The sequence below is a fragment of the Phoenix dactylifera genome, chromosome 14 (assembly GCF_009389715.1).
Source record: "Phoenix dactylifera cultivar Barhee BC4 chromosome 14, palm_55x_up_171113_PBpolish2nd_filt_p, whole genome shotgun sequence".
NCBI classification, from domain to species: domain Eukaryota; kingdom Viridiplantae; phylum Streptophyta; class Magnoliopsida; order Arecales; family Arecaceae; genus Phoenix; species Phoenix dactylifera.
Genome location: NC_052405.1, coordinates 2,693,776 through 2,719,990, shown reverse-complemented (window position 1 = coordinate 2,719,990; position 26,215 = coordinate 2,693,776). Strand labels below are relative to the sequence as shown.

Sequence of the window (26,215 nt, the reverse complement as noted above, 5' to 3'; positions counted from 1 at the left end):
CGTCCGGTCTACTGCGTCATGCGTCATGCCGCGTCGGAGCACCCACCACCGCATGTCTATGTCACGCTGGGTTTCCACCGACATCTGTCGGTGGCATTCATCCCGTTTCGCCTCCGCCCAAATCCATTCAAATTAACGGGATTGCCCATATCCGTTATAATCCTGACGGGGGGGGAGGAAGAGGACACGTGTCGGAACGGATTAAGTTAGCTTCCTGAACTCTCCTTGTTTTTTTTATTTTAATAGCTGGCTCCTCTCGATGCTTAGAGCGCGAGTTCGCAGTTTAGATTTCGGGGAGAGAGATTCCAGAAGAAAAGAAAGCTCGAGAAGAGAGAAGCAGAGCCGGGTGGAATCCAGGTCGAGGGTGGTGGGTTGGAGAAAGCAATGGCAGTACGGAGCTGTCGTCTCCTCCTCCTCCTCCTCCTCCTCGTCTTTTGGCTTCTCTCAGGTCCCAATCCCCCTCCTCTCTCTCTCGTGCTCTCTCGAGGTTCACTTGGAAAATCTTGGACCTTATCTTTTGATCTTGTTAAAATTCTTCTCTCCTGCATTGGTCGGTAGTTCTTTCAGATTAGGAGAGGAAGCTAGAACTGCAAGTCTTAATTTCGTGAAACAGAGCTTATCTTTGTTTTCGCCTCCATTTCCTATTTATAGATCTACGTTCTTGGAAGGATTTCTTGATGGCGTTACTTCTTGGCTGGATTGTTTTCTTTATCTCTTCACATTGATTTTTCTCTTCAATTCAATTTTCATAAACATAGGTTTCTTGGAGTTCTTGATCAACTGACATTGATAGTTTATTTATGATAAATTTAGATTTCTCGAGTTCTTGATGCCGTCAGTTTGTGGGATTATTATTTTCTTTATCTCTGTGCATCGACTTCTGATATTTTTATTTTACTAAAATTGGGTTTCTTGGAGTTCCTAATCGGTTGACTGGGAGTTTTTTCCTTTCTTTTCCCATAAGAAAGTATTAAAAGAAGCGTTGCAGGTTTCATCTGAATCAAGAATTACGAATTAATGAAGATTTTTCGTAGTTTTTGTCCTTTTCCCCTGTTTTCCCCCATAATACTTTTCGGTCAATTAAAACCACAAGTTCTCTGTCTTCTTCCCTGAAATTTTTGAGATCTCAATTTCTCCTTGACTTTTCTGGCCTTTCTTTTAGTAATTATTCTTGCGCTTCTGTTTGTGTCATTCGCAAATCTTCTCCTATGATGTGTGGACTTTCTCTAGTTTGCTTTCTGAGATGCAGTATGCTCGGTATTTTAAAGAGAAAAAAAAAGATAGTATACTATTTTTATTCTCAAATACTTAACTAAATAAACTGTATGATTAATTAATTCTTGGAGCGGACATCCACATGGCTGCATGTGCCAATGAGCATGAGCTCACCGTCATCAGAAGACGTAAAAATATTATAAAATATGTAGTGAATCCTCTCTAATTTAACTATAGATCTAGGGTCTGGTAACGAGCTGAAATTAGCTATTAATTTAAATCTAACTATTCTCTATGCGGCATGGTAGCCAAGCTGGTATTGGTTGCTGACTCAATTGGATTAGGAAAGAAAAAAGTACTGCCAGGAGCTGATTCATTTTAGAATTGACAATATAAATGAATCTCTTACTTTTCAACACCGCCACAATCACATGATCATGTGGAAGTTTATTTCAATAATAAAATGTGGAGATGGACAAGTACAACAGAAAAACTGAATATACTTTCTATAAGGTTTGGTGGAAGACAAACTGTCATTCTTTTTCTCTTTTGTTGTGTTTTTGTGAGTTTGTGTTACTAATCAAATTTAATAAAACAACTTGTTTACGGAGACCATCTTTGGACTACTGAAATTTGTTCGAAATTAAATCCCTAGATTATGATTTTGTCATCCAATTAAAGGGTACTGACGTGCTAATATCATGCGGTCTTTGAGCAGACATGAAGCATGTCATAGTTTACCAATAGTTTTCTTGTCTCTCTCTCAAATTTCACATTATGACATGTAAGCTTTAAATCTTATCGAGATTGACATTGAATTTCTAATTCCAAGAGTTGCAAAACATATTTAGCAGCTTGTGTATTCTATGGTTGTCATCAATGTACTCTGTGAAATAATCTTTTTGGAGACACGTTCAGCTTTTGTGTTCCTATAAGTAATATTCTTGCACTGTAGTGGGCCTTGCAAAAATCCAATTTTTTTCCTAATACAGTGCTTGAGAGGTTGCTCCTTTGAGTAGGGGATGTCTTTTACTTTTGATTATGCGAGATATACTTGTTTCCCATTGGAGGAAGCTTTTCAAGAATCCCACTCAAGTCCTTTTTCAAGATTAAAGAGATGTATATTTTTGTGGTATGTATATGGTTGCAAGCTTGTGATGAAGTATTAGAACTTATTGTTTCTGGTTTTATCTATTTCATTCATCAATATGCGTATCTCTGGTTACTATAGAAAGAGCTTTCTGTTTCTTCAACTGATGCTGGATAGGGTAACAAATGTTATGGCTGCTTCCTCCGGCATATTCTGCTAGAAGCTTGTTTCCTTTCTAGGGTCATCGCTAAATGAAAGTTTCCATTTTATACTGGTCATAGCAGTTGCCTAACGAATGAAAATAAGCAAGTGGTTATTCTCTTGAGTACTAAATTATTGATTCAAGAGAAATTGTTTTTACAGGTCAAGTCCTCCAAACTCTTAGCCTCACGATTGGAATCAACTATGGGCAGATTGCCAACAATCTCCCTTCTCCTACCCGAGTTGCTGGCCTCCTCCAATCCCTTAACATCAGCAGAGTAAAGCTCTATGATGCTGACCAGAAAGTCCTCAGTGCCTTTCTCAATACCAACATTGAGTTCATAATTGGAATTGGCAATGAGAATGTGTCAACAATGACAGACTTAGCAAAAGCCCAAGCATGGCTCCAACAGCATGTCAAGCCTTACATTCCACATACCCGAATCACCTGTATCACTGTCGGAAATGAGGTCTTCACTAGCAATGACACTGTTTTGAAGTCTAACCTTCTTCCAGCAATGCAATCAGTATACCAAGCTCTCGTTGCCCTCGGATTGGACAAGCAAGTGAACGTCACCACTGCACATTCCCTTGACATCTTGGGAAACTCCTACCCTCCTTCCTCAGGCTCTTTCCGCCAGGATCTCGCTGAGTATATTCATCCCCTCCTCAACTTCCATTCTATGACCAAGTCCCCCTTCCTTGTAAATGCCTATCCTTACTTCGCTTACAAAGCGAACCCGAATACTATCTCGTTGGAATATGTCCTCTTCCAGCCTAATGCAGGAGTCCCTGATCCAAATACAAATCTGAATTATGACAACATGCTTGATGCTCAGGTCGATTCAGTTTATACTGCAATTCAAGCAATGGGTCAGACAGATATTGATGTAAGGATTTCTGAGACTGGGTGGCCATCCAAGGGAGATCCTGACGAGGCAGGGGCCACTCCAGAGAATGCTGCAATTTATAATGGGAATTTGTTGCGAAGGATAGCAATGAATCAGGGCACGCCCCTGAAGCCGTCAGTGCCCATTGATATCTATGTTTTTGCGTTGTTTAATGAAGATTTAAAACCAGGGCCAACCTCGGAAAGGAATTATGGGCTGTTTTATCCTGATGGTACCCCAGTTTATAATATTGGATTACGTGGTTACCTTCCACTAATGTCATCATCTTCCAAGCGGATGGTAAGAGATCCACATCCTTCTGTGCAAAGCTTGTCATATTATTTTTCACGTAAGCATTGGGCCTTTTTGTGCTGTAGTTTATAATGGCAGATTCCTTTTCTTTTCATTCTCTTATACTTTGCTGCTTTAGTCTTTATTCATGAGATCAAAGACCTGATACAGCACAACGGCGCTGAGCTGATCCAGTATCTTTTTCATGATGAGATGGAGATGCATCAGTTACTATAGCATGCAAGTGGTAGAAACGACCATTTCTGTTTCTGTTTCTCACAGAAAAAGAATCAAACCAAATCTATCTAGTCTTTTTTTCTATTCCACTTTGTTTTCTTTAGCCAGTCAATCGTATTCTGATAATATTTCTCCATTAGGATTGTTCTAGTTCATCCTGTGCACTTCTGAAAATATAAGGGAAAATTAATTTTTGGTGGCAGATCAAATGAATGGCATTGGAAAAAATAGGAAGCATTCCAATCTTTCTTAGAATTATTTTTTTTTCTGCTGCTGAACTTGTAAGGTAGAGTAAGCTACTAATGTGGTATGTGAAGGATTAAGTGTGCTACAAACATCTACTAGAAAAGACATGTAATTGATGTTTAGCAGTCCTGATCACTGCATACCCTTTAGATTTTTGGAGGCAAAAAAAAAAAAAAAAGAAGAAAAAGGACTAACCTATCTGTAAATGCAGGTGATTCATGGGCTAGGCCTTCACATCATGACGATAGCAGCTTTCCTGTTAGCTTAAAAGCATATTATCTAGATGATGAGCGAAGTGGAGGAACAGCTAATGGCTGAGGATTTATTGCCCCCACCAGTTTTCGGAAGGTCTTCAGGTAATTGGCTGGTTGAAATCCTCTCCGTGCGCTTCTCTGTCTTGATAGGTCCAGTTCCACTTTAAGCTTAGAAAAAGTTGAAAGAGTTGTCAAACGTGACCGCTTCTGACGGTTAGTGTAGCAATACGGTCATTGGTCAAGTTTTGTCTTAGCATCAATCCTGTATGTATCGTCTCTTGCAAAGATTTCAGATTCCTATTTGTTTTCTCGTGCCCTTACAGAAGCTCCTGATATTCTAGGCGTTGCAGCCTCTACCCTTCCCTTCTGCTGTTGTTCCTGGACTCCTTCCAACAGAGTGTCATCTTTTTGCCATGATGCGCCTGCCACGGATTCCACATACAAAGCACCGTGTATTTCTTGTGGCACCTATGATCTTTACTTATTGACCTAACCCAGATACTGTCTTTGGTGCAGGCAAATCCTCTAGAGATTCTCCTACTCTGAAGCACCCTACGCTGTGCCTGAATTTTGCTATATCACATTGTGATTGGCAGCATAAGCTGGCGACAACTGGCTCCGGTGAAAGCAACCGGCTGAAATTTAGGGACAGAAAAGCAGTTGATTTAAAAATCTTTTGTGCAGAAATAAATCGCAACGAGCAAGTAAACTTAGAAAAACTAATGTTTAACTTTTGAAGGAATAATGAATGCTCCAAGTCCATGTAACCTTCGGGACCGGCGTTTGAGATTTGTAATACTCTCAGGTTGCTATTTACTTCATAAACAATAAAGGCCATTTGCTATGAGATTGCGTGAAGAATTGAATACATTCAAGCAATCTTCAATGTGGCCGCAGCTCACCTGTTTGACACATAATAGCATATATTAAGCAAAATAACCCTACATTTTCCCTTTATATGCATCAAGCATCGTGCATCCTTTCAGTTCATAATTTACAACTATAAACAAGAGTTGCAGGATTTGGGAGGGCATGGAAGGGGAGGCCCTCCTTGACATGTCATTTCATAGCAGAGATTCTCCTGCAGTTGGTAATTACAAAAACCTCTATGTCAAAGTGACATGTTTAATCAGATTGCTGCTTGCACCTTAATTTTCAGTAGAACCATATGGCAATGACTCTTTTAAGTTACAAACAGATTAAATAGCAACATTGCAACAAGTGAAAGGCAAACTCTCACTTTTTGGAAAAGCACAAATCCAGAGAATCAACCATTCTGGTTCCTTCAGTCTGATCTCTCCAGTTCTCTGAACCTGCGATCCCAATCTCTGCCCTCATAGTCTTGGTCGGAGGTATCTTCCTCCGTACTATATACTATCCTGTCAGAACCAATAACTGTTCGTCGTGCCATGTCTCGAGCATTCACCAGCTGGAAATGTGGCAAAGCAGCCAAAGAGCATCTCAAGGTTAAATTACGAGGATGCCATACTCAAGACATGGATCCAAAAGAATATGCAAAAAATACAAGTAGAGAATTCTATAATGAAATATTGATTAGTAGCTTAAAAAATTTCATGATTTCTGAGCATTCACTAGTTTACAAAAGATATGCAATGCAGCAAGAAAATTGTTGATGATTAATGTGTGTACATACATTCTAAACAAGTTATGCTTGCGTTCCACTTGTTCCTTGTTTCTCTTTTCCTATTATTCTCTTTTTCCTAGTTATCCTTGATACGATAATTATTTAAAATATAGTATAATTTTGCCTTTTCTTTGGTTTTCCTTTCTATCATATGGAGATAGGAAATAAATGAAAACGAAGGGCTTGTTTCGTATTGCTTTTGTTTTCTGTTTTTCTTTTCAAAAATATTCAAGAAGAAAAATGAAGTACATCAAACAACACGTGGTGAAGCTCTTTTGTTTTTTTTAACAATTGTTTGTAAAATCTTCAAAGCTTTTTGGAAGCACAGCTTTTTACATTCCAAAAGGATTGAAAATATAAGCTAGGAATATTAGAAGTTTTGGGCAAACAATGTTCTCCCACATCAATCTCCATACAGGATTTTACTAATTGTAGGGAAACAAAAACAAAAAAGCAATGATGCCAGGCAAACCCTACAATATCCCAGTCCTAGGAAGTTCCTAGGAAGTTGAAATAAATACAAAAACATAAAAACAGCAATGATACCAAACGTGAGCGGTAAGAAGAGAGAAAGCAGCAAGCCAGCTAGCCCCCCGACAACTAGAGCGTAAGCAGACGCAGCTGAAAAAACTAGACGTCATAGGCTAGCTCAAAACGTCGAGGTGATAGCTAGGCCCTAAAATATCCAAGTCCTAGAAAGTGAAATAAACATGTAGACTATTCTTAAGGCTAAACAGTAATGTAAAAAGAATAGGTCCTAGAGGTTTGTGCAGAATTCTGCAGGCTTATTGAGACTAAATGACGTCAAAGTGTTTTACATGGCATCGAATCCTATGGTCACCTCTTCTCTTTTAATTGATGCTTTGAATGATCCAGGTACTGAAACATCCAGGTCGAGAGTTGGTACTTCAACAAGAGGATACACAGTGAGCACACCAAATTAGCCCACACTTGACTAGCAGGTCCAGTTGGCTTGAGAATTTATGTTGGTAAAAAAATACAGTATTACCAAGGGCCATTGCTTGGTGAATTGGTAAAAAGTTTGGGCTGACTAATACAATAGCATAAGTTCAAGCCTTGGAGCAGCCACTCTGTGCAAAAATATGCCAGAGATTAGGTTTGTCCCCAATCAATGGATTCCTGGGATCATAACTGGATAATGGTAGAGGTCAGGCATTGCTGCAATCGTAAGGTTGCTCTATTTTGACCTAGGTGTCATGAATTTGAAATACGGAAGCTGCCACTCTATACACGAGGATAAGGCTGCCTACATCTGACCTTGTGCAAACACAATATTATTGTCTTGGGTAGGATGCAGAAGATCATCAACACAGCCCATCTAGTCAACAATACAAAGTATTGGAATACATCTTTCCCATGATGATTCTTTAACGTTACCTTTCTTCTTAGAGATGGGTCTGGCAACTCAAGTGCTTGTGCTCGCTGTTGTCTTGCTCGATTCCTCTTCTCAATATCCACATTAGTCTTGCGCAGCAGGAACCATCTAAACAAAGGAATTGCAAAAAAAGCAGCAGCATAGATCTGCAAATGGCTGTTGTGTTATTAAATTCAAACAGACAAAATGCTTATTGGATATAATAAGGCTGAATGTGGACCCCATATAAGTCCAGAAATCATAAACATGTACAAGAAACTGATAATTTGAAGGACCAATAAATTGCACGCACGAATCAGCCAGACCTATGTGGGAGATAAAATATATTAGTTGTCCCTCAGATTCATTAATCAAGAAGAAACTGCTACGTTTATTGCCATAAACCTTAGATTTTGTGTTAGTGCTACCTAAATATCCTTTCCATATCAGCTGAATATTGGTTGTCAGTAAAATCAAATCCTGAGATGGCAAACAGATAGCAGTCAATCAAAGCAATTACAGTATAAGGGCCCAGAGGTTCAAAACAGAACCATTTCCCAACTTTCTAAAACCAAGTTGCTTATTTCCCTGGGTAGCCCTAGTTCCAAAATCAGCTAAGACCTTGGTGCTACAAGATACAAATTTTATGATGAGCTTCTAGAATTATTGCTTATACTCCAAACTTCTTGCCAAGTAGCAAAACATGATGGATCATGCATCTTCCAAGCTCTAGATAAGAGCCAAAAAAATAACTAGAAGTGCCTCACAAACTTTCACCCTTGGTGATTATCACCGCTTTTCCAGATCCTCCTGAGACCGACTAAAATTCTGTGCAACAAATGCAAAACTTTCCTACAGGATTCTTCTTTTTCCTGGCGAATAACATCTTTTCCTATTCAATCTCCATTCCAACTGCATATGAAGGCCCTTGCCAAAGACCACAAACCACAGATCAATTAGAATTTTCAGGACAGAACTGGGTTTCATATCATTTTGCAAACTTAATAAGAACACCATCAATTAGGAAGTGCAAGACTTGGGTAAAGCCACCATGTATCCTGTAGCTACCATCTAATCCAACCGATAGAGAAATAGAGCAAGAATTTACGAAATCAAGTAACTTACCAAATAATATGGTTTCCAAACTCATAGATTTTCATTATTTACCAATGGTGAAACCTAGGTCAGTCTACTCTCCTCATCTCATAATAGCTCTTGCAATGTTCACTTCCTTAAAGAAGCAAACAAGTTCAAGAACAAAATAAATCTCCATCAGAGACAAGTTATACCACCCAATTTTGCCAAAATCTATTAGCCTTGCCAACTTTCGACGAGTTATCACCAAATGTATTTAACACCTCGAGTACCTAAACATCAATATAAGCTCTTTTGCTCAGCGTTACGACTTCACCTCAAGTGACTCCACCTTTTCATAAATTCTTAATTTATCCCAACTCTCCATGCCTTTTGACGACTCACTCTCCACTTTCATGCTTGGTTTGTTGATAAGCATAACTCTGCAAAAGGCTCACATGCATCACACATATACGACTCTAGTAGTGTACAAATCCAAGTCACAATGACATACCTCTGCACACCGCTCTACTCTCCCCTCCTTTTGCACTTTGAGCCTTCAAAAGCTGCCTACCAAGAAACAAACATTCTTCGCCTTAAACTTACTCAAATTGCTCTCTTCTTTCTATTTAGCACATGTCTCAACTCAAGAGGCGATTCAACGTATTCTCCTCCTGATCAACCCAGCCTCACGGGGTGAGGCAACACACTCCCCTCTAAATCAACCAATCCCACATAAGCCAAAACACTAAAATGAGAACAACTTGTTCTTTGAACCAGGAATTTGTTTATATGGACTTGAAATTACTAGCAAGTCAGTGTAATGCAATTCAAGATAAAAACAAAAATTTGATTCAGATAATGATAGGAGAATTTTCAGTTACGAATATAAAGTCTAAATGCTAAGGAAGTTCATAAAATTAAAGCATAAATTAGCACAAACTGAAAACGTTGAAGTATTTATCAGATAGAAAATCAAACCAGACCCGAAGTAGAGGAAACAAGTCAGCGACAAATGAAATGAAGCCCCTGGGTGTAACTGTCGTGTTCCTTTATTCAAGTGCAAAGTCAGTAAAACAGTAAGGATTAGTGCAAGGACATTAGTAAGCAGGCAGCAAGAATTGGTACCTTAGCATGCTATCCAGAACAACTACTCCAAAAAGATTGAGTGCTCCCAGACCTATGACCATTGCCTTCTCTGATGGCCCTGTTTTACTGCAAAGTCACAAGCTTTCTTTATGTAAATGAATCAAAAGGCAAGACCAGACTTGAGTTATCGCAATTACAAAAAATAAATACTTTTAGCTCATGTGAATTAATTATTACGTTATGCAATATTGTGACAAGAAAACATCAATGAGACATAAATCCCCACTTCAAAGTTAAGCATGATGATTGCAATTGAGATATTCTATTAAAAAAAATATTGTGGCAATTTGTTCCAGTATTTTATGAATGTCATAATTTCATGGTAAAAAAATGCATGCATGAAGTCCAGACAGTATGAAGATAATCTGATGGGCAAAAGCCATGGGACAAACCAGTCACATGGGCCTTTATTATCACTTATTCCATGGGTTTCCTTAATAAAAGTTAGCAACATGCAAAGTGTGATGCTATGGATCCATTTTTTGGAGTCTTCACAAAACATTCCAAAAAATAATTGCAAGAGGCTATCTAGTAACTAAAAGTCGAAATGGAATAAAAACAGCTATTACATATTGTTAGAAATTGTCTTGGCATAGAATTTCATAAAGACAACAGTCTTGGAAACCAGGGGTATATCATGGTTAATGTGTATCCACTCAATGTAATAAACAACACAAGAATAGGTGAGGAAATTATTGATCAAGAAAGTGTCTATGATGCTGATTGGTTGAGTTTATGCTACTGCCATGACATTAGATGCCAAAAGCAATACCAAGAAAATCTCTGAATGGAATGTTTTCACTGAAAATCTCTAAATCTTCCAGAAATTCCAATAAAAGATGCTTCAAGAACACATGATAACTTCTTCAACAGCAGTGATTCTAAGGACCAAACAACATGAAACAAACATGATATTTCCCAGTTCAAACAAAACATGGGTCTAAGAGGACCAAATGCTGATTTTAGAGAATGTGATCATTATGACATCTCAAAAATTAAGAAAAATGTGGCGTGAAGCATACAAATGCAGCACCTTGACTTAGCACCTTGACTGCTGGTAAGGTGCATATGGACAAATGTGATGGCAGGTTAAAGCGTGGGCAACAAGAAGGTGTTATCTTAATGGACAGTGAAAAGTACGTTTTGTCTGCCACAAAGCTATGAGAGAGAGAGGGGGGAGGGGCGAGAGAGAGAGGTAACACAAGAGGAGTCACTAGGCATTTAGGCTTCAATCATTTGATAACGAAATGGTGTTCTAAACACTAACATTGCTATCAGAACTCCCCAGTCTACAAGTGCCCTTCATATGCATGTTTTTTTTAAAAAAAAGAGATGCCTAATGAGAGTGTAATAAAAAACGGGAGGGTATAAAATCAGTTTTATCCATAACCTACAATTTTAAATTCAGGGGAGATATACATATAAGAGATAGTTACTTCGGCATCCTGCTAACATTATTAAAATAGCAATTATCAATTAGCAAAAATGGAATTAAACCTGGTGACTCAAAATGTATTAGATATCAAAAGGAACTGTTTGTAAAATTTTAGTCAGTAGGGGATCCATCGTACTATGGCAAGAGGAAGGTTTACTATGATGGGATAAGATAAACTGATGAGAGAACTCAACAAGAAACAACCAGGAAAACAAGGGGGGGAAAGGAATATCAACAATATACAAGATAAATTATTAGTCCATTCTTATATATGTTTGTAAGACAAGTGAACTCAGGAAGAAATGATTTGTGCATCCAGAAGTGATTCTAATATACAAGTGAACTCGTAACTCAAGCATACGAAAAGTATGTCCTTTATCACAAAAGCAAGTGTTGCTTAGATGTCAAAATTCATATGAGAAAATGACCCTGCCATACTCTTTACTAGTTATTTAGTTTGGTGAAAATAAGATTGAAATGTAATGTCAATTATCTCATATAACTTTTTCACATAAATACTTTAAAGCCGAATTTCAACATAAAAACCATACAAGTAGAAGCATCTCTTTGCAGTTTACCTGACCCAAGACATTGTGTAATTAAATGTTCGGAATCAACTTAAACGACAAAGACTTGGAAAGAACTAAAAGTGCAGTAGAATCCAAGAGACCAACACCAAAAGTATGTCACAATGCTTCATTGTCTTGATAACTTGAAAGTTTAAGGTAAATATCATGGAAAACACTAACCTGAATTGCCACTTCTTCTCCTTAAAATATCTCTCAACCCCATTAACCCACCTAGCCCACTTTTTACCAACATATTCCAATCTGCTAACCCTTTGGGATGAAGCAGTTCGTTGCAATGATGGAAACCGATAAAGAATATTTCCCTGCATGACCCAGGAACCACATTAGAAAAGCAGAAACGTCCAAGTAACACTCATGTACTGCTAATACTAACAAGATTTCTATTAATCAAACGGGTATTGACTGCTTGCCAATCATACGAATGCATCATTGCATCATAACATATATGTAAATAGAGGACAAGAATTCCAACTTAATGGAGAAAAAAGCTAGCAAAGATAGCTTTGACCATCTGCGCACAAATGAGAGATACCAGGAAGATGCTGCTTTATGCATTTCTGACCCAAGCAAAAACTAGGCAGTTCACAAAAAAAAAAAAAAAAAAAAACAAGAAGAAGGAACCTGATACACTGGCTTTCAGGCCTAGCATATGAATCCAGCTAAAGAATTTGATATTTGATTTGCACATCTTTTTGGGCTTTACATAATATCTAAGTTGTGGGCTGATTTGGGCCTCACCACTATTGCTTATTATTAAGTAGGTAAGGGCACTCACACCAGCTAGAACAAACGATGTAAATGATATGATCCTGCTATCCATCTCTTTTTTCTTTCTCTATCTTTCCAGCATTTTATCGCATACCCAAGCTGCTTTACTATACTACTTTTCATCTGCATTTTCTCTTGGATGAACATTTTTCTCAACAAATTTTTACAGAACAACAAAATCATCTTAGACGCATCTCTTCTTTGACAAATCAAAGGCCTACGTGATCACATCTCCTTCTCTCTCTCGCATCAAAATTGCAGCTGCCCGTCACTGTGCTCGCTGAAAATCGAGGTCGTTGGCGCCTCCAAAAGTGAGGTAACACTCCAATCTTCTTTTCCTTTCCTTCTTCTTCTTCGGACGACTAGGATTTATGGCTGCCATTCGAGAATTTGGCCGAAAACCGTTCGAGGAAAAGGATCCCCTGTTTTGCTCTGTTTTTGCCTCTTTTCCTTCTTTTTTCCGACCACCGCTGCCGGCGACGAATGCCACCGGCGGCCCTGGCCCCTTCCTTGCATCGGCCCTAAGCTGGAGCCGAACCCCTAGCCGTCGGCAAGAGGGATGGGATCCGAGAATGACCAAGCCAATAAACCCCCTTCTTGGCCCTATTTTTGGGTTGAAATCGGCCAGTCGGCCGCCACCGCTGGCTACTCTCCACTGCCGCCAACCCCCCGCCAGCTGCCAACTTGCAGGACCACCACGATAATAGCCACTAGCCGCCCCTTCCTCTGTTTTACTAATAAAGAAGAAGAAGAAAGAAGAAAAGAAAAAAAAAAGAAGAGAGAGAGAACCATACCTCACTCTCATGTTTTCTCTTTCTTCTCTCTCATCTTCCTTTCTCTAAAAAGACCCATGGATTCATGAACCGAATCCCATCGACTTGATCTACGAACCTGAGTTGACCTCTGCAAAAGGCCCTGATCCGCCTTCATGCCTGGGCCGCCTACTAGACCGATCACCTCAGCCCCGCTGAATGTTCCAGAAACCTTCATTGATGAACCATGTTGATTGATCTTGGTTCGATTGAGTCCGATTCATTAAGCAAAACGTCTAAACCTGACCCACACGAAACTACCGTACGCTTGGTCAAATCTTTCCAAATTATTTATTTAAAGTTAGTATTTAGAAATTAATTTCGTTGTTAATATTTCAAATAGGTCTAGCAGAGTCGCCTAGCGAAATCTGACGTCCTAAGACAAAAGAGGTAAGTAAATCTTATATTCCTTACTAGATTTCGAACTTGTAACCCTGACACTCCTTATTAGTTTTTTAAATTTTTACATATTTTTTATGCTCATGCTACTAAATGTTGATGATATCATATTTTCTTAAAATTAAAGATCAAACAAAAGATATTATGAAACTCATGATCTATTGTGAAATAATGATTTCATGAATATTTTAATATTAATGACTTGTTTATGAACTATGAACATCATATTTATAAAAATTGTATTTTGTCATGAAAAGAATAACTTCATGATTATTTATTCTACAGTTAAACACTTATTTATGAACTATAAGCTCTATAAAACCATTTAGTGTTTTATTCATTATGATTCAAAAAAATATGATTTAAGAAATATGACTTAAGAAAAATTGTTTTAAGAACTATCACAAAACGGCGCTCAGATAGCTATGTATGGCCCCTAAAAGTGAGGTAGATCGACATCCAATTCCACACGACCCTGCCAACAAGTAATAATAGTTAGCATACGATCCTGCCAGCAGATAATAGTAGTTGGCATACGACTCTATCAGCGGGTAATAGTAGTTGGCATATGATCCTGCCAGCGGATAATAGTAGTTGACATACGACCCTGCCAGTGGATAATATTAGTTGGCATATGGCCCTAACAGTGGGTAGTAGTAATTGGCATACGACCCTAGCAGCGGATAATAGTAGTTGGCATACGACCCTACCAACGAGTAATAGTAGTTGGCGTTTGTCCATTACGATCCTATTATGGGTATAATAGTGACCTTAGTATTTAGTCTGAGAGTAGTAATTTGATCAATGATATGATTAAATAGTAAATGATTTATGATTTTATTTATGCTATACACTTGGAACCATGTTTGCAACATATTGATGATTTATGTATGCATGATTGACTTTATGATTTACTTTATCATATAATACTGTGATATGTTCTATTTTGCAATAATTGTTATTTTTTCTATATAATGCATTGATTCATGCAAAAACTTATACTTGATCTGGTATGGTAGTGAAAGATTTATTTTTGAGCTGTGTCGCCCATATATCTCTATTCTTATTTTTCTCTCTCCAGACAAAAAAAGTCGATAGGAATGAAGGATGGTCTAGGCTTGAAGTTCGTACTAGCAAGCTTGACGATTTTATAGAAGAATTTTAATATTTTAAATTGACAGTGAATTTGTAGTTAATGACATTCTGAATATTGAGGAATATGGATTTGGTATTTATTTTTAGATTTAAACGCTCTGAACCAATATTGGTTGCATTTAATGGATAATGAAATTAGACTTTTATTTATTATATTTTTTTGAGAAGAATTTGGAAGTTAAATGAAACATTTGGCTTCGTGTTATCGTAGGTTATATCTCTCAGTAGCATGGCTCTGTCATGCTCCGAATTCGAGGTGTGACAGTCTTAATCTTTTTAGTCAATTCTTGCTTGTAGAAAATTATTAGTTTTAGCAATCAAGTATGTGAGGACTCACTTTTTTGTTTTAGAAAAATTAGGAATGTTGATAGCTCCATAAAGCAATATGGCAGGCAGAAGTATCCAACTTCACTTGGTGTTAGAAATTCAATATGCTCAAACAACACCATAGACACGGAATAGTACGGAGCGACTGAGTACCTGGAGTGTTCCTCATAAGAACATAATAATAGACTACGAGTAAATTTTAAAGATCCTCATAATCCAGCAAGGAATAATCCAAGACTCAATTCTTTATATGGTTTTATAATGGGTTTGTTTAGGTAGTAAAATCTATACTAAACACAATTAGTAAACAATGTCAGAAAAACCAGCTAATGGAGTTACATTAGAAAAGTTAAGGTCAGAGTTGAGGTTCATATAAAATGCCTGCAATAATTAAGAGCAGCTTAAAATTACTTCAAATGAACAAAGAGCATTTATGAGTCCAAAGACTTGCTATACTAGAAGAGGAAAAAGAAATATCTATAAAATATTTATTCTCAACATCTAATTATAAATGTTAGAATACTAAAGTTGACAGGGGAAAATGCACATGCAGATTTGTCAGAGGTCAAAGTTGGGACACAATATGAGGGTGGGTGTAGACAAGATTGCAAAATTCAAATGTGTAATAATTGTGTTTCCCTCAGACTAAAACCTAGGATTTTCGAGGAAAGACTACATAAGACAGACAAACTTATCTTGTGGATGACACTATACTAGCCAATTTAGCCAGTAGATGTTGCAAGCTCCTCAATCTACCATTAGCTCTTCTTATAAGGACTCATTGTTTGACCAAAGCAAGGCTTCATGCACCAATGAAAAGACAATTATCTCACATGCTCCTTCACTGCTACCCTGTGTTGCTTTAGTTCATTTAGGTAACCACTGTGTGCTCTTTCACAGGTCAGTCCCCCAGGAGTTAATAAATTTCCATTCTTCAGACAACTTGACAAGTGAAAGATGCACTAAATTTTCAAAAATAAAACGTCAGACATACCAGAATCTAAAAGATAGGTAAATAACAGACGATGTTGTAACAATACTTCATAGTAATTATGGGAATTTTCCATCATCTCCACAAGAGAATTATGAAAGATACTTTTAAAAAAATGCTATTAAATTTGTAAATTAATGTTTATATGAAATTGAAAATACAACGAAGATTCTTCAGCTATCTATTTGGAGAATTAACACCAGGTTGCAACTAATGACAGGAACAATAAATAAGCAAAAAAAAAAAAAGCACCATTAGTATAAGTTTCATTAGGGCAACTTCATATAAATATCTAACATGATCACGGAAATTTTACGAACCTCATCATCCACTTCTGGGTGCCCATCGTATCGTAATAGCACAGGGAGGATAAATGATTCATCATCCTGATACTCACAATGAAGCATTAAGAATAAATGAGCAAAGCAAAAATTCTACATCACCGTACAAGCATTTTTAAAGAAAGGATGCAATCTGAAAAGGTGCTGCCTTCTCCAAAAGTATTTCACAAGGTAAGAACTGAAAACTCTATGATATTTTAAGATCGGTAATAAGCAAGTAAACTACAAATATCGAATGAAAGACCACAAACAGAAACAACACAGTGTTAAGCACAAAAGTGAACAATAAATGAGAGAACAGGTGTCCATGAAGACAGAGTTATAATGCGAACAAGTATTTAAATGAATCAGGGTGAAAGCATGACAACAGAATTACAAAAACACAATAGTTTATCTTGTTTCCATTATCCAAGACCTCATCAGTGGACAACCATTAAAAAGAAATGAGCATACCGCTGTCTCTTCAGCTGGCAATACATCAAGATATGGAGCAAGCTCTTCTGCAGTAACAACACCACCATTTGAGGTGATATACTCTCCAATCTGCCCATATGATACAGATTATGAGTTAAATAACTGATCCTTTAATCTTAAAGTCAGCAGAATAGACTTACAAAAAGCTTATGGTAATAGAATGACAAAACTAACAGATGAGGATTACACACAATGGAAACAACTAAAAAATGCTTGAACTACATGGTTGTTCATGCATTAAAGATGCAATACAGGAAAAGTTTTTTGGGTAGCATAATTAATCTGGTTGATTAATATCATAAAAAGATCATATTAATGGAGTGTCACACCCTTGGCTAATCTTATAGAAGGTTAGAATTTTTTTTTTTAAAAAAAAAAGAAAAAGTAACACATCAAACCTTCCTCTAGACGGATACCACATGACCTAGTCATTGACTTCTGAGATGCATAAAATTTTATTTTACCATTTTGGATTCTAATTTATTATTAGTATAATACAGAATATGATCATAATCTAAGGATAATATGGCTCAATAGACAAACATGTGTTTTAAATGCGAAGAACATTTAACAGAAAAAAAATCAACAGAACAACCAACAATTAATATGTGAAACATTTGAAAGCAATGGACAATTTTGAGTGTGATAACAATACCAGTTTCCACCTCTCTTCTTCAATCCCTTGATTTGGATTCCCGTCACCAAATACAAATGAAAAAACCTATAAAAATAAATAAGATTTGCATGGTTGGTTGCAATTTGGAAGTAAGGAGATGCTAAGGAAATTAAGAAATCAGTCAGCCCTTTCTTATTACAGATTCAACAAAGTTCATTCGGTCGTCTGTGCTCATCTGCCGCCTCCTATAGTAGTATGGATCCCAGTACCTGAAAATGACATACCATACATACATCACCACATAAAGATATACATTCATGCATCTATTCTATGTTCCAACGAACATACATAATTAAAAGAAGCATGTACTGCAAGTTAATAATAACAAATGTAGAACAACAAACAAAAGAACAAATATTTCGCAAGACAATCTAAATTCTTAACTATATATAAGTTCTTTAAGAGTAGGTATGAGGTTGGAAACCAGCAGAACAGAGAAAGCAAAAAGGCAGGCTCAAATTCCTAACAAGCCTGGGGATAGTGCAGAACTCAAGGCATCCAAATGGAAAAACTCAATCATAATGAACATGATCTGTTCTTTTATGCATCTTAATTATGTGTAAATATCATATCTAGGCTTGGCACAGCAGGGACGCTAATCTTTATCTATTGTTGGATGTACGTTTGTAGTTTGTGAATCTGTTAGGTATACCATGTTTAAGATTTAAATTGATTTTATGACTCCAGATGTTTGGATAAGAAAGAAATATGTATTAACAAATGTGCACACATCCATTTAAAAGCATATGATCAGACCAGTGGTTTAATTGCAATGACTGCAAGGTGTGACCCCATATGAGCATTCTTTTTTCGAAAAAAGAGAGTTTTACCATAGAGATGTGGAGGGTGAGCCTTTGTGCAACAATAAGGTTGCTTTATTATGACTTAGAGGTTATGGGTTCGAAATACAGAAACAACTTCTCCACACACATGAGAAAGGCTGCACACACTTGCACTCCCTAGACCCCACAATGGAGGGAGCCGCGCATAGGCCACCCTTTCTTTCACTACAAAGATGTGACTCCACAGCTTATCTTTTAAAAGCATATGGTCAGACGAGTGGTTTAGTTGCAACGACTGCAATCAAGTCTATTAGGGTGTGCCCCCATCTAAGCATTTTTTTTTTCGAAAAAAGAGAGTTTTACTATAGAGATGTGGAAAGTGAGCCTTTTGGCAACAATAAGATTGCTTTATTGTGACTTAGAGGTTATGGGTTTGAAATACGGAAACAACCTCTCCACACATAGGGAAAAGGCTGCACACACTTGGCACTCCCTAACCCCACAATGGCAGGAGCTGCGTATACTAGGCCGCCCTTTCTTTCACTACAAAGATGTGACTCAGCAGCTTATCGTTTAATTTACCTTATAGTGATATCTGAATTATGAAACAAAGCAAATTCTGCTGTCATTTCTCTACATTGCTTATATCTATTGGAAGAGCTTATCTTCAGTTGTCCTACACCATTGAAGAACCAGTTTGAACTGAATACTGATTTCACATGGTTACATAATACCCAGTATTTTATTAATGATAAAAGTTCTGAGTCAATATTTCAAGAGGGTTAAGATTGTGTTTAATTTTCAAAGCCTAAGTCTAGACATTGCCTGCCAGCATATAAGTTCAGTGACATGAACTTAAGGATGACAGACAAATATCAATATTAATAATAGATGAAAAGAAGAATTCCATGGCTATATGTCCAAGAGAGACACTACCCTAAATAGAAAAACAACAAATAACAAAAAAGTAGGCCACAAGATGAACAAGCCAACCAGAACTACTAGCAAGAAATAGAGAGAAAAAATGTCAGATATTAATATTATAGGAGGATATAAAGACCCATTAAAACAAGGAGTCTAAAAGGGGGAAAAATATAGCTCTAAGTTTGTTATGCCAAGATATAATACTTTAAAAGCTTCATAATTCGTCTCCCTTTTCTTTGACTTTCCACCAGAAAATAACCTGATGATATGCCGAGATTTCTTTATATTGCTGCCAATGCGAAAGCTATACAGAGGAAAAAATCACTACACAAACTGCTTAGTCATTGAGATTCCAATATATTCAAATTTCAAAGCATATCACCATGTCTTTATGTAAAATTGCAATGCTAAATAATGCAAGCAATTATCTCAACCATCATGGTGACAAAGGTTGTGTCTGCAATCAATAACGAAGCCACTGAGGTCAGATTGTCACATGAACCATGTATTTGGTTTTTTGGAGAAAATAAAAATAAAATAATAAAATTCTTTACATACTTAGACATAGGTTGTTCCTAGATTCCTAGAAGGGTAAATGAAAGGGTTACATCAGCTTATTGCATAATGCTAATAAAAGGAATATCAATTTTCAAGAAAATTCTCTACAAGAATTAAGAAAGGAACAAAAAAGAATCGACATGAGCAAAAGAAATCAAAAGAACCACTAATGAACTGAGAAGATAGAATAAAGTGCTAGAAAGACTTAAAACTGCAGCACATGATAACATGTGAAACTCAAAATTGTAGTTATGTACATGTGTCTAGTTAACTGTTATAGGCATGCATGCTTGTGTATAGAATAAAGTGCTAGAAAGACTTAAAACTGCAGCACATGATAACTAGAGGTGATCAAAATCCGGGCTCGGGCCGGGCTCCACAGCAGAAATTAGGCCCGATGGCTATGCCCAGACCCGGCCCGGCCCGACTGTCGGGCTTAAATTTTTGTCCAGGCCCGACCCGACCTTATAAATCTGGTCCCAGGCCCGACCCGACAGGCCCGATCTGATAGGCCCGACCCGACAGGCCCGACCCGACCTCCCTCCCTCTCTCCCGCTCCCCCCCCCCTCCCCCCCACCTCTCCCTCTCCGAGTTCCGACTCGGAACTTCCGAGCTCTCCCGCTCCCCCCCCCACCTCTCCCTCTCCGAGTCGGGCTCTCGGCGAAGGAAGGGGGGGCGGCTCTCGGCGAGGGAAGGGGGGGCGGCGGCTCTCGGCGAAGGAAGGGGGGGCGCCGGCTCTCAGCGAAGGGAAGGGGGGGCGCCGGCTCTCAGCGAAGGGAAGGGGGGGCGGCGGCTCTCGGCGAAGGAAGGGGGGGCGCCGGCTCTCAGCGAAGGGAAGGGGGGCGGCGGCTCTCGGCGAAGGAAGGGGGGGCGCCGGCTCTCGGCGAAGGAAGGGGGGCGGCGGCTCTCAGCGAAGGGAAGGGGGCGCCGGCTCTCAGCGAGGGAAGGGGGGGCGGCGGCTCTCAGCGACGGGAAGGGGGGGTGGCGGCTCTCAGCGAAGGGAAGGGGGGGCGGCGGCTCTTGGCGAGGGAAGGGGGGCGGCGGCTCTCAGCGAAGGGAAGGGGGGGCGGCGGCTCTCGGCGAAGGAAGGGGGGGCGCCGGCTCTCAGCGAAGGAAGGGGGGGCGCCGGCTCTCAGCGAAGGAAGGGGGGCGGCGGCGGCTCTCAGCGACGGAAAGAGGGGGGGGTTTGGGGGGGGGGGGGTTGGGTGGGGGGTTGGTCGCGGCGGCTCTCAGCGAGGGGAGGGGAGGGTTTAGGATTTAGTTTTAGTTTTAGGGTTTCTTTTTTTTTTTAAATATTATCAGTATTTTATAGTCGGGCCGGGCCGAATCGGGCTTTTTTTTTAAGTGTCCAGGCCCGGCCCGATTTTTTTGGTCGGGCCGCTTTTCCTGCCCAGGCCCGACCAACGGGCCCTTTTTCAATGCCCAAGCCCGAAAAATTTCGGGCCGGGCCGGACGGGCTGGGCGGGCCAGAAGGCCCGTGATCACCTCTAATGATAACATGTGAAACTCAAAATTGTAGTTATGTACATGTGTCTAGTAAACTGTTATAGGCATGCATGCTTGTGTATATGAATATGTATAATTATATATGTAAGCGACTAACACATCAATGGCATCCTAAACTAATATTTGAAAACACAGAGAAGAAAGAAAAAGAGATAGTAAAGTAAAAAGAAGCAAAGCATATGAGTGATGCTATCAAATTCAAAAGGTAGCAACGCTAAAGACAGATAGAATATCTCCTATGTGAAATAAATTGAAAGAGGTAGAATACAGGTCCCAAAACAGAGAGACAACAGGTAGATAATGTGTCCGATAATATTTCAGTTGAACATACGCATGCCTCCTTTCAAGCATACAGAAATTTAACTGGAAACATATCAGATGATAAACCAGAGAAAACCATAATATTTAAAAGAGAAATTACCAAAATAAGTCGGATGGACGAAAGAGAACAGTGAAATTAGAGTCATATGACCTGCCCCCTCGTCTGCCACGATTGTCTTCATCACTGTCATCAAAAGAATCATCTTCATCACTGTCATCAAAAAGATAGCATGGCAATTTTTTCGCAAATCTAACCTTTTTCCATAAAGAGGACGGATCATAAGAATGATATATTAGGAAAAAAAAAATAACAACAGTTGAATAAAGACACCATTAAGCTGATAATTGCAATACACAGAGATTTTCTATGCTACACAGAGTATAAAAATTAACGCATTAATCTGCGTGCAGCTACCTCCGACTTGTAATGAGCGCAATAATTGTTGTATATACAATAACTATGGAGGCAATAAGAGCTGTTCCAAAGGAAACCCTGATCAAGTATGCAGTTGCTTCCTGCAGGGCAGAAGAAGGATTTACTCATACTTGGTCCAACGAGTTAATCAAATCTATGCTAACAAGCAAAAAATAATCCAGAACTGGCATGAGACTCATCATACCTTCAATTTATCAAGCAAAGGTTCAATTTTCATTCGAAGAGATTTGGCAGCAAGTTTTGAGCGATAATCCCTTGGAAAAACATAAAGAACATCTCCTTCATCTGACACCTATCAATATAATCTTGAAATAGATTGTCTTATGAAGACAAGAACCATAATAGTAGTAAGAAAGGTGAGTATGCAGACATACTTGATTCAAATAAGTATTTCAAATGTATTATATGTACAAAATAATATCGTTCAAACACAATATTTCTAGAACTTCAAGATTTGCTCCTCTAGATCATTTTTTCATTGTTTACCATTTCCGTTGTTTCATTTATCTATACTTATTCATACATTGTCAGGGAAAATAATAAAATGCAATTTGGTCATCCTGGAAGAGAGGGGAGGGGCACGGGGTGTTCGAGATAAATTTGCTTCCATAATCAAACACATAAAGTCTGCATACGCATGAATGCAATTAAAGCATGTACAACTTGGCCATAAATTTGGAGAAAAATATTGCAGAATGCTATAATTGCTTTTTTCAGTAAATAAGCAAAAAAAAACTGATAAGTGCAGTGTTCAAGTATTAACAAATCAAAGTTTCCAACATCGGCCCACATCCCTTAAATTTTGCATGTCTTTCCTGCTAAATAGGAGTAAATACTTCTTCATCTATCGTCCACTCTAAAATTTATAGCCCTAGTTAAATCACTATATCTGTGAATCTAACCATGTATTTATAGTTAATGCGGTGTGATTGGAACTTGCCTGACCACTATTTGTGTATTTTATTCATAAAAATATTGATCTAAATAAGAGCAGAACTACTTCTTGAAAAACAAAAAGGAAAATCATGGGAATAAGAACAAAAAGAAAAACGAAAAATCGTGTGAATACCTCCAAGAATCCACCAGTATCCGCCGCGAGTGCCTGGAGCGCCCTCTCGGCCTCGTCCAGCTTGAGCCCCGCTCGACTTGCCACATCCCCAATCGTAACCCTCCCGCCGTACGAATCGACGGCCTCCATAGCCCGGTTCCGCACATCGGACGGCAGCCTATCCGTCTCCACGACGCCGCCGGGCCTGATCCCAGCAGGAAACTCCACACTCGACCGGACCACCAGAACCCTAGGGCTCGGAGGTCTGATGGCGATCCGGAGGGGAATCGAAGCTGGATATGAAGATGAAAGCGAGAGGTCGGCAGGGGATCGGAAAAGAAGCGAGGGTTTAGGGGGAGGGGACTTGGATGAGGCGAGGTGGCGAGCGCTGGCGGAGGCGGCGAAGCAAACGGAGATGGAGGCCATGGATTGCGAGGGGGGGTAGGGTTTGGGGTGCCTCAGGCGTTCGCCATTGGAGGAGGAGGAAGGAGAGGAGTTTAAGCTCTGTGGCTCCGTTCTTGAGATGGTCACGTCTCGGGTGAGTGGCCGAGAAAATTTCGGGTGTCGGGACTCGTATTTAGCCTGTTCAGCGGCTCCTGGCTTGGTGAGGGAGTTTGGCTAGAAAGATGGGAAACCATTTCCCCTGGAGGACGGAACTTGGCGTTTCACGAAGGCCGAGTTGTACTGGCGGGCGGGTTGATGAATGGCTGGGATCGCATCGACCATGTTTTTTCCTTTTGGTAGAATAAGGAGCTTTTGAGCAAACAATTTTAATAGTTACAAAACTAAGATATACAATGCCCTACCCCTAAAAGCAAAAATCAGTATTAGCCGTACAAGATAGGCTAGTAGAGTGAAGGATATCAATGTAACAACCAAACACAGAATAACTGAGTTGGCACTAATAATAATCATCTGGAACCCATCTGAAAAAAAAGAATAGAGCGCAAGATAACAACCCAGATGATTTAAATAAGCTGCAAAGGACACATGGATGATGAACATATCAGTCATCCTCCTATTTGAGTAAAGGTCATCCACCAGCAGTCAGCATTTAAGATAGCAGCAAAATTTGCCATAAAATCAGCGGCTTGGTTACCTTCTCGATAAATATGAGAAATTATACAATGAGACCTGGTTGAGATCCAGGTGTGAATATCATGTAAAAAAGGAAGATTATGACGTGTAACTGAGGTTGATTTAGATATCCATTTAACCAGAGTGAGCGCAACCCCTTACAACCATGTCTTCGAAGCCTGAAATTCTGTAACAGCAACACAAAGTCCGAACCAAGCAGCAACTAATTAATTTAGCATAAGAAACAGAGGAGGAAAGCAATAATTTACCACCAGCTCGAATTAAACGCCGTGAATGGTCTCGTATAACATACCCAGCAGCTGACTTAGTTTGCATTGCAGCAGCATCAAAGTTGATTTTTAAGACTCCTGAGGAAGGGGGTAGCCAAAGGACAGTGGAACCATGCAAAGATGTAAGCAGTTGTGAAAGCCACCGACTCCTGCAACATTTAGCTCTAAAAACTTATTGAAAGGGCCGATGGAAAGATAGACGAAATTATAATATATAGCGATCCTGGATCGATTCAAACCGAGGCTTTCAACCAAACCTCTATGTGGATGATGGGAAAGAAGCCAGAAGAAATACAAAAGAGGCAAGAAGAAGAAGAAGAGCAGAGTAAAAAGAAGAGGGTTTTACCCGGGCTTGATGGCTGGCGAAGTTACTTGAAGCCGGAGAAGGTAGGGATGTATCTCGGAGGTCCATGTAACCTTGAGTTCGGATTTGTTAGTTCTGGTGTAGAAGAAACAAGAGTTCCTCTTCGTTCACTCGGTAATTCTTAAATCACACATGAAGAAGGAATATACATATACTGGTAAGGTTAAGCAGTTCGGACATCGCCTTGTAGACCAAGCCTCTCTGTTGAACTTGTTGAGGACAACCGTACAACCAGAACGAAGAAAATCACTGTTGGGAATTGCTAGAAGGGTGTTCTGGCTGTTGAAAGCTAGTGCTACATTTTCTCTGTGTCATGCTATTTTATTCATGCAATGAGTGTATGGACAGAAAGATTTATTTGGGCTTCTACACTCATACAAGAGCATTGGAATAGAATGTAGTTTTATCATGTCTTGTTGGTAGGCACTAATTAGATATCTTGGGTTACGAGTCTATCTTATTGTAAATATTTTTGAGTCGTGTTTTAAGTCGTGGGGGTCATATAAGAGTGTTCATGCATGTAATGAGAGAAGCGAGGAACATAACTCTTGGATGGTCTTTCTCGTTTCGGAGAACAAGGACTAGAGAAGGTTAGTAGTTTGGTGGCTTCTTCTCTTGTAATCATTCCTCTCAAGCTTACTTTGGGTGGTGGTGGTGGTGGTGGTTCATGGTGTGTGAATCTCTTGGTGGGCTCTATATTTTGCTGTTGTCATTTTGGCTTGGTTGAATGACGTATTTGTTTCGTGTGATTCGCTTCTTCGTCGTGAGCATTTATTTCTTCCACATATCTTGCTTTCGGTCTTGGACAAGTATTTGACCGTGAGTTCCTACACTAGTTGGAGAAGGGGCCGTTGAGCTGGAAGGCTCCAGTCTGCGTCCTCTCATCATCGGCTACTCCAAGGCAGCTAATAATTATGAAAATAATTGAATCAGAGAAATTTGGACCAGAACGTTCTGCATAGCAAGAGAAAGGAAGGACAATAGTGGATCAAAATTCACAAGTAAAGTAATGTGTGAGGTTGCAATGCCAAAAGAGCAAGAGGATAGAAATGCTATCATGATTATGTGAATCATTTCACTGAAGGAGGCAAATTAGCAGCCAAACTTTTCAGATAAAACTGGTTTGGCTTCCAACGATCCATGAGATAGTGCTCATGCGATCTGTTTGTAAGTTTCTCCATCTGTTGTAGAGGTGCAACATGTTCTTAGTGCTTCCTGGCTGCGTTTAAAGAGTTCCCAACAAATAGCAGCTGAGAGAAGGAACTACATGTCAA

General features: G+C 39.1%; 2 protein-coding genes across 13 annotated transcripts; one reads left to right on the top strand and one right to left on the bottom strand.

Annotated features, from left to right (window-relative positions):
* The first annotated feature begins 247 nt into the window (after positions 1-247).
* On the top strand, positions 248-5,271 carry LOC103705739 (glucan endo-1,3-beta-glucosidase 14-like). Of its 7 annotated transcripts, none has more exons than XR_603833.4 (4): positions 251-448; positions 2,669-3,696; positions 4,382-4,526; positions 4,941-5,271. XR_603833.4 is itself a non-coding variant. In XM_039133314.1 (3 exons), the coding sequence occupies exons 1-3, from the start codon at positions 385-387 to the stop codon at positions 4,968-4,970; spliced, it is 1,122 nt and encodes a 373-aa protein (XP_038989242.1). In that variant the 5' UTR covers positions 248-384; the 3' UTR covers positions 4,971-5,268. The 7 variants fall into 7 exon arrangements, 2 of the variants coding, with proteins under 2 accessions (XP_038989242.1, XP_008787821.2); XR_603832.4 differs by having other exon boundaries at positions 4,766-5,268; XR_603828.4 differs by having other exon boundaries at positions 4,748-5,268.
* Positions 5,272-5,385: 114 nt separating this feature from the next.
* Positions 5,386-23,829, bottom strand: LOC103705722 (uncharacterized protein At5g03900, chloroplastic). Of its 6 annotated transcripts, none has more exons than XM_026804310.2 (13): positions 23,232-23,821; positions 22,347-22,454; positions 22,142-22,242; positions 21,827-21,937; positions 17,775-17,844; positions 17,615-17,680; positions 16,939-17,028; positions 16,465-16,530; positions 11,852-11,994; positions 9,647-9,733; positions 9,505-9,568; positions 7,468-7,611; positions 5,386-5,853 (listed from the first exon to the last, which is right to left on the bottom strand). In XM_026804310.2, the coding sequence occupies exons 1-13, from the start codon at positions 23,634-23,636 to the stop codon at positions 5,710-5,712; spliced, it is 1,599 nt and encodes a 532-aa protein (XP_026660111.1). In that variant the 5' UTR covers positions 23,637-23,821; the 3' UTR covers positions 5,386-5,709. The 6 variants fall into 6 exon arrangements, with proteins under 6 accessions (XP_026660111.1, XP_008787778.1, XP_026660124.1 ...); XM_008789556.4 differs by having other exon boundaries at positions 21,827-21,910; positions 23,232-23,818; XM_026804323.2 differs by having other exon boundaries at positions 22,347-22,482; positions 23,232-23,621.
* Positions 23,830-26,215: the final 2,386 nt, after the last annotated feature.

Coding starts and splice junctions, on each gene's coding strand:
- LOC103705722 (XM_026804310.2), bottom strand. CDS start 23,636: ATGGCCTCCATCTCCGTTTGCTTCGCCGCCTCCGCCAGCGCTCGCCAC. Junction 22,455..23,231: donor ATACTGGTGGATTCTTGGAG/GTATTCACACGA, acceptor TTATATTGATAG/GTGTCAGATGAAGGAGATGT. Junction 22,243..22,346: donor CTTTGCTTGATAAATTGAAG/GTATGATGAGTC, acceptor TCTGCCCTGCAG/GAAGCAACTGCATACTTGAT.
- LOC103705739 (XM_008789599.4), top strand. CDS start 385: ATGGCAGTACGGAGCTGTCGTCTCCTCCTCCTCCTCCTCCTCCTCGTC. Junction 449..2,668: donor CGTCTTTTGGCTTCTCTCAG/GTCCCAATCCCC, acceptor TTGTTTTTACAG/GTCAAGTCCTCCAAACTCTT. Junction 3,697..4,381: donor CATCATCTTCCAAGCGGATG/GTAAGAGATCCA, acceptor CTGTAAATGCAG/GTGATTCATGGGCTAGGCCT.